This window comes from Glossina fuscipes, unplaced genomic scaffold, assembly GCF_014805625.2.
Source record: "Glossina fuscipes isolate IAEA_lab_2018 unplaced genomic scaffold, Yale_Gfus_2 42, whole genome shotgun sequence".
NCBI lineage: Eukaryota > Metazoa > Arthropoda > Insecta > Diptera > Glossinidae > Glossina > Glossina fuscipes.
Window position 1 is genome coordinate 886,706 of NW_023998426.1, and position 8,835 is coordinate 895,540.

Here is an 8,835-nt window from a genome sequence, read left to right on the forward strand (position 1 = left end):
TGCTTAATTCGTTTAACACGGTGGGATAAGAAACATGTGTGGAAGCAGAAGAAAGAGAAGAGAACGCCTAGTAGCGTTTGCCCAATACCGACTGTAAACACACTGTCGTTACGATCGAAGTAAAGTCTAACGCACTTGAAATTTGACCCCGTGATTACTAGTTGCTAGTAATTACTAACCGCGATTCTGACTTATTCGTCCAATCAAGCAGATAAGCCAAATTTAACTGACATTTGAAAATTGTTATTGAATTGAAATGAGATAAACGAGCGGGATGAATGAAATAAATAAAGAGCCAAGCGATAAAAGCAAATTCTGAACAGCAGTGGCAACGTATTTTTTTAAATTCGTTTAACAAAACTATTTATTGTTAAATTTTTTGTTTAATTATTTGTTTAAAATTCCTTTCATAAACGAGTTAAAACTTATTACTCATTAGAATATTTGAAAAATTAATTTTCGAATATTTTCTAAAAATAAAAAATAAATTATCTAAAAATAAATAATACACACGATAAGAGAAATTATTTAAAATAAATGTTTTTTTTTTTTTTTTGTTTATTACAAATACTCTCAAACTGCGTCTTTAACAACAACTAAGCAGCCATAAATAATCGAATATTGATCATAAATATTTGTGAATATTAAAAGCGTATATATTCCGTTGGATAATAATAACATTATAAATGTACGTAAATAATAATTATTCAAATTTTCGTATAAACTCATTTAATTGACGAACTCTTGATCTCAAGGCAAAACGATCAAAAAGCATTTAAATACGAAAAACAATACGTTCAACTTGGTATGAACCTGTTGTAATATTTACTTGTTTTTATCGCTTTCGTTAGTAACAAAAACAAAAAAGTTATATTCTTTTTTACTCAAATATGTATGACAATATTGTAGACATATGGTACTATGTAAGAGTGTGTGTTATAATAAGGTATCATAGCATAAGCACTACTTTCTTGGAAATACGCCGCTTTATTTAATCCAAAGTGGACCACAGTGTTTCACTGAGTCATATTTTACATTGAACTTAAATCTTGTGATTGTTCAAAAAAGAAAAAAAAAAAAATTCTTTAATTTGCTTTGAATCAACAATTAACTCTAAAAAAAAAATAACAAAACAAAGTTGGAGTTAGTCATGATATCAAAATTAACTTCTCCCACAAAATGCGTCTTATTATGCCATGAAGTGACTCATAGAAGGGTGTCCCGTATCGCGAACGGAAAGAGCGCAGTCGAGGACAAAATTTGGGCCAGAGAAGCCTTAAAGAACGGTCCATATTATTTCAGAATAATAACCGTAGTTTGACATTTGATAATTTTTTTATTTGCTATGAAGTCAATCAAAGCCCATGCAAAACTTGCATCAGCAAATCGTTTCTTTTCTGGCCTAACATTAAATACCCTGCACCATTTCGCTTAACATAGTTGTTCATATCACGTTTCAATGAAATAAGAATAACGCGTTGAATTAAAAGTGATCGAAAAAGTGGTCTGAGAAGCGTGCGTCCTTGGTCCGAGACATGTCGGTGTATACCAAATTTCATCAAAATGTCTCAACATTTTGCAAACCCTAAGTTGAACACCAGAAAAAAAAAAAAAAGGACAGATGGACAGACAAACTGAATCGACGGTTCTAATAAAAAAATGGGTCTATCTCAAGTCTTTCTCGGCATTATACACATCTGCAAGAACTTAATATATTCGTGTACCGCCGGTGGTGCACGTGATAAAAATTTATGATCTGTCTATACGGGTTTATGTTTTTACACAAATTGTTCAGATAAATAAATGAATTTAAACAATAAAATTTCAATTATTCCAATGATTTACATAAGAGACTGAACTTCACATAGTCGTATCCGTTAGGGATAAATCCATATTGAAAACAATCAAAGCACAATTTCCGGAGATTCATTTGATATTTATTTCGATACTCGAAGAGATTTCTCAATTGTTGGTATAAAAAGAAAACTCGATTCAAAATCTCTCAATCGCGTCGAACTATTCAAGTCAAAAACCGGAATTCTCCACGGAGATTAACAGGGTTAAATCGATTCCGTCTTTTCCAATCAACATTGTATCATTTTTATGCGTTTTATTCGAAATCTTTACGAACTTCACCAACAAATTTACTATAGTCTCTGTAACGTGAATTTACGGCAGTTTTCTCCTCGCAACCCAAGATTAATTAATAAAAAAAAATTTGAATTTTTATTAAACTTAATTCAATCAAATTAATTATCAAATTAATTCATTGTTCGTTTAATAATAATAATAATAATAATAATAATAATATTAAAAAAAAAAATGACAACACATTGAGTGCATTTTTGTTGCAATAAATATGCTCAGCAATATTTCTAATGGCGATAATTGATTTGTGACAATTGAGAAATCATTAGCGTAAATCAAAGGTTTAACAAAAGTAATGCTCTAAAGAAGTTGTAAAAATGCAATGAAAACAGTAATAAAATAAACGAATTTAAAGCGTACATTACGCTAGTGTGCAGGATGACTTGTGCAACAAGCATTCAATACCGTTGGAAAAGAAATTAAAAAACATATTAAAAGGATCCAATTAATACATGTTGGTTTCATGACTGATTATTGTTAACAAGCTAAATAAGTAGAAGTTCGGACCGAATGTTTTGTACCCATCACCGTTCATGAGCAACGAACAAGAGAACGGGAAAGCAAAAGTGTTCAGAGTTTTTCTTATATAAGGGTGTAGGCGTTTTAGGCGTGTTCTTTGAAAAGTTTGAGTCATTTCCAAATTCCTTTGAAAATGTTTACCATGGACACTACACAGTTGCGCAGAGGGACAGATGGACGGAGGGACATGTTTAGATGCATTTTGATGAACTTATCTGATGGGATTTTTTGTGCTTTACTTTACTTCTGTACCTTATACATGTTTAAAAAAAATGAAGTTATGACACACTATAAAATTAGATGGGCGTGGCCAATTGTTTGCTTTTTGTACCACAGCGTCACTTTTAGAATATAGCGTCCAATTTTTCTAGATCCATCTGCAGTAATTTATTAGTCATAAGCAAAAAACCAATTTTTTATTCATTTAGAAAAACAAAGATCTCCTCACTTAACGTAGTGCTGTATACAGGTCCTTCGACCGATTTGTATATCAACCTGCGTGCAGGAACTTGCAATATTTCTGTCAAAATTGTAGTCGATGGGTTCATTTTTGCGGCCAAGATACTGTTTACAACAGTCCAACAGATGGACAATCAATGTAATCAATCTAGAGTTTAGTATTGATCAAGAAGCTGTGCGATCTCCGAAGCTTCCTTCTGCATGATAGGAGATGCGACTTCAATGCGTGCAAGTTCACACCTCAGTAATGTTTGATGACTGCACTTGATCGTAACTACAGTGAGTGCTCATTCGGCAAAGGCACTTACCGATCGGGCCCAAATTCACTGAGCTTCTACCGCTTTCTGTCTCTTTTTCCAGACACTGAGTGTGTAGGTTGCAGTCCCTAACTGGTCATATAAAAAAAAAAGAAGAAGAGAAAAAGGGAGGACATTTAGGGCTCCGGTCCCTTAGAGAGAGCTATGCGAAGTGCACCTTAGAATAGGAATTACTCAAAAAGCTACAACAAATTTCCTCAGCACATTGAGTTAGAGTTTTCCATTAAAACCGTTCAACTTCTTTACTTTTTGGTGGACGCAAGGTCAAGTTGTTACTCAATATATATTAGAAGAGGAATCAAAGAGACTGGTAAATTCGGTTCTTTAGGTGGCTTTGTTCTCTTTATTGTTCGTTCTTTTTATTAGGATGCATTTTAATAAAATATTCATTTATCGAACAAAGAAATGAAAGAAAGTGAACACTTAGATGCAGTAATGTATTGGTAATAAAAGAAGATGAAGACGCAATCAGATCTAACTCCAATCGTTTTTGCCTCTTTCCAAAGATATTTTTTTCCGCAACATTGACTATGACTTTTAAATTTATTTACAAACTTTTATACTCGTCTACTAATTGTGAACATTGTTTTTTTTTTTGTTTTTAATCTACCGTAATAACATATTACTTTTTTTTCCCCTTAATTAGTTTAAATTGGTGATACTTATTTGCCTAGGGCTGTATGTAATGTAAACGTTTGTTGAAGCGTAGATAATAGACTTTAACAGATTAGAATAAATGTTATAATATGAACTCAGATGTTGTGACATAACCTCAAATGTTATGATATAACCCCATAGCCTTGAAGACCGACATCGTAATCGTATTTTTTTGAATATTCATACATCGACTGTAGTAATAGTGAAAACTATTGAAGAGAATATAAAAGGAAAAGATGATAGAGACAAAAAGGTTACAAAGAAAGAAAACAATATGCTCAACTTCATATAACAAAAAAAAAACTTTCTTCAATCTTATAATTTCTTATCTTTCTCAAGTCTATACGGACGGAATATTAAAAGTTTGACTAAACCGTATGAAAATTTTCCCTCTTTCAAAACTTTCACATAGAAAAGTCTGATTAATAGGTTGCAATATTAATGTGACAAGTGCAATTTTAGAAGAAGAAGAAGAAGAAGTAGTAGAAGAAGAATCGAAATCTGAACGCCTGTGATGTACATGTATACATATATTTTACCAGGAATAAAATATCTCTATTCTTTAAAAACAACTAGGGGACTTAAACAGGAATTGATGGTTAACTTGTTGTAGAGATATCCACTTATCTATTTTAATATGACTTATCTATCTATATATAAATAACAACTAGCCTAACTCTGTAGCTAAAATGTTGTCGTAACTTATGTTTGTTTAAAAATATGTATATATATATATATATATATATATATATATATGTATATGGCTAAAACTTGTTTATTTTATTTTTATATAAATAAGAAAAAAAAAAAAACAAAAAGCGCTGGCGATTTGTTAACTTTGACTTTGGCAAACATTTAAAATTGCATATATAAGTGGATTTTTTAAGCGAAACCTGCGAAACCGGGACAAAAATTGGAAATACAAAATTTGGCTGCATTATTAAAAATTCGTTAAGAAAATTTCCTGATGTTTTCTTTCTTTTTTTTTTATGAATATATTGAATAATGAAATTTTTTATACCCGCCAATCCCAAACGGATCGCATACCTGGATCATTAATTTGTTTGCAATATCAGAAGACTATATAATAATATCTAAATCGGCAGAATATAACGGATGCATTTAATCATGCTTTCGCTTGTTTATCGAGTCAAATTGCCGACTTCTCTTAAGCGCCTTGTAACTTTTTAAATCAAGATTTTGAACTCATGTCAAGGCAAAGATAAAAGATACGCGTCCTTTCTACGCGGGAAGAAGCGAGTCGCTCACCCTATGATCTAAAGAGGCGTTATCTATCCACTTAATCATGCTTTCGCCGGTCGGGCCGTTGTCTCTTAAGCACCCTGTAGATTTCAAATCAAGATTTTGGACTAATGTCAAGATAAAGATCAGAGATATGTGTAGGACTCGAATGTGGTATTCCTAAACTTGAAGGTTTGCACTTTTGTTATTTGTCAAAGAGTATTTTCTAATTTCTAATATCTAAGTATCAAATGCGAACAATAATTGTTCGGAAAAAAAAAACCAAAGAAGATTTTTTTCTTAACCAAGAACATTATGGTACTCTTAGAGCGGAAATAAATCGTCACAAATGCTACAAATGTCTCATCGCGAAAACGTTAGCGGCAAGTCGCTCAGGTGTATTTTTTTCATGTCCGATTGACTTAAACATTACTCTACATCTCTCTACTTTAATACTTGAACCCTTAACCAAAGCCATTTGTCCCGTCTGCGAATCATTTGTTTCATACCCGATTAGGCATTGGTGCTCTTGAAATCAAAAGTCTTACAAAATGTCTAGCAAAAGCTATCTGCCCTATTTGAGAGTCATTGCTTTCTTAATCGATTAGATTTCGATGCTCCTATCCAGCTAACCAGCGACTTGACAAAGCCACCCCACACTTGCTGTAGCCTATCCCGATCACCATCAAATACAAGATACGCAGTCAACTACGCACTCATAATGACAAAATCTTATGAGGAAATCCGACAAGAACGTATGGACGTATGCCCATGTGTGTGTGTGTATTTGTTATACACAGTTAACTGGTTAAAGTCATATAAGCCCTTATAAAACAAAACTGACACTTGAAGTATTTAGTCGTAATTTAATTGGATAAACGAAATTTTCTTGTCTTTTTCGGGTTTGTTGAAGGCCTTTGGTGAATGGCTTTTCATATATAGACTTCTCTATATCTCCAGTAACATGTCATAATTTTTATTTTAAAAAATTCATAGTCATACGAGTTTTTCCTTTACTTTGAATTATTTGACAAATTTAAAAACTTTTGATGATAAAATTTTGTTAATTTATAGGTTATGTTAGACTTATTGGTGATGAAGTTAATTTCTGAGTTGAGTAACATGCAGTTAAAGTTGGTTGTGTTCCCGCCAACGACATCATGTAAACTGAAATTTTGATTTAAACGTAAATCGAAAGCTTGACCCTGCTTAGAATGGTAGAAGAATCCCGTGAAATAATTGAAATTCTCGATATCATCCTATCTTTAAAGATGTAAAATAAATACTTATCAAGATTATAATCCAACTATGGTTGTATTGATTATCTTAACCAATCCATCGGTAGCGAGGGTAATTAAAGAAAAATTGCAAAATTATTTCTATGTTTGACTTGGGCGATGGTGAATATCCAAGGTTTGCTATTGTTTGCTTTATCACAATTCTTGTAACTTTAACTTACTCGTGTAAACAGCGGCAGCCTGGGTAGTGGCAATACTGGTTATTATGAACCATATGGTGCCTAAAATTGTTAGCATTAACCCTTTATTTAAGCAACAGCATTGCTTGCAATTACGGTATTCACGGTGATGTTGAAAGCACTGATTGTGGAGTTTATTGTCGAAAGAAAACATTTTGAATTTGTTTTTTTTTCTTCTTCTTCTTCTTCTTCTTTTCTCAATTCAATTGCCAAATAATACCAAAACCGAATTTTTGAAAATCAAAATAAAATCCGTTTTATTAATTTTTAAACATATTTATTTTCTTTTTGTTGTTGTTATTGTTATTTTTCTAAAATTAACTCGTGAAAAATATTCTTTTTTTATTAATCAGCATTTTATTTTTTTATTTAAGAAATAAAGAATGAATAAAAGTTCTTTACACCTTTGTTTATAACTTGTTTTATGTTTATCTTCTTTTTTTTTTTTCTCAATTAAAATAAATTAATTTATTCACGAAAAAAATGAAACAATATTTTTTTCTTTCTCTTTTATTTATTTATTTATTTTTTATTTATTTTAAGCACTTATTTACGGTTATTCGCTGTTATAGTTGATAATAAGTAAAAGAATGAGAAAAAATGCGCACGTTTTTCTTTCTTTCTTTTTTTTTTTATTTTGTTCCTTTTTAAAAATTGTTATTGTCTTGAACGACCTGCGAACGTTCGCGATCGAGTCTCAGCTTCAAACTGATTTTAACCATTTGGTAAAAGGCAGTTTATGGGAAACAAGCAGCCACATAGCCATTATAATTTAACTATAAACGTATGAGCACATACGTCGGGGCTACACTTAATGCGGTCGTGCATGTCAATGTAGTAATGTTTAGTTGTTATAACATAACACACAATCATCGATCCGGCCATCCATCCATCCATCCGTCCATCTATCCATCCATTCAACTCGCTTACTCACGCAAATTGATCTTCTTTTCATTCCTTTGTTTTTTTTCTTTTCTCGTTTGCTCTTAATTTTCCTTTTCGCTGCATTAGTCTTTGTATTGCTTTAACGACTCTTACGGTTCAGTCGTGAAGATAAAAGTCAAAAAAAGCATTCGATGACGAATTATTCTCTCTCTCTTTCTTACTGCCAAAGATTTTTTCTCTTTTCATCGTTTCTCTTACATTTTCTCTTTCAAAAGTTATTGTTAAAACTTTTTTAAAATGTTTTAAAGAGGAGGGTAAAAAGATTTTAAACCAGATCACTTTCTGTGCAAAAAGTATCCGGAATTGTTAAATAGAAAAAAAAAAATATTTCCTCAAAATTAATCGATTTCAAAGAAGGCTTCATTATGCTTGTAATATAATAAAATAATTGCACTTTCCATATCTCTGAACTTGGGTCTAATAGGTTTACACTGCATTTTTTCGCCCATTTGTAAGACATACAGATATTTCAGACTTGGGTGTGTGAGGTCATTACACTTTTCCATTGTAACTGCGTTTATAAGAATCTTCGCCCGAAGAGCTGCCACCAGATTCATTCTAGCACCACGATTGAGAGCAATTACCAGGGCAGTGATATACTGGCCTGCCAACGAGAGGCACTTTACATGAGCTCACGGTGGCTTGGTTTGAATCGCAAGAGCACAAACGTCATAAGTGTCGAATTGCGTTATACCTGAGACGCTAAAAGCCCAAGTTCACTGCAACAAAGGCCGTAAGTATTGAGCGAATTGTACGGCAGCCAAGGCCGTAAGTGTCGAGCCCTACAGTAAAAGGCGGCCCTAAGTATCGAGTTGCACTGCAACGAAAGCCCTAAGTATCAAGCCTCACTGCAACAAAGAGCTTAATTATCGAGCCCCACATCAACAAGGATCCTAAGCTTCGACACCCGCAGCACCATAGCATCTATATGTCGAATTGCATGGCAACAAAGACTTTGGTGTCAAGTTCCACAGCAGCAAATACTCCAAGTGGCGAATTGCACGACAACCATAGACCCATAAAAGGCAGAAAAAACTCCGTCTTGACTCATAATATGCCTATAATTCAGTC

The 8,835-nt window shown here is 32.7% G+C and overlaps 1 protein-coding gene across 2 annotated transcripts in view; it reads right to left on the minus strand.

Annotated features, from left to right (window-relative positions):
* Positions 1-7,118, minus strand: part of LOC119636863 (probable serine/threonine-protein kinase cdc7) — a 44,036-nt gene extending 36,918 nt beyond the window's left edge. For both annotated transcript variants that reach the window (XM_038032522.1, XM_038032523.1), the window contains exon 1: positions 6,802-7,118. In XM_038032522.1, the coding sequence (XP_037888450.1) occupies positions 6,802-6,973 (172 nt within the window). In that variant the 5' untranslated portion in view covers positions 6,974-7,118. The remainder of the gene's footprint in view (positions 1-6,801) is intronic.
* Between the last annotated feature and the right edge of the window lie 1,717 nt (positions 7,119-8,835).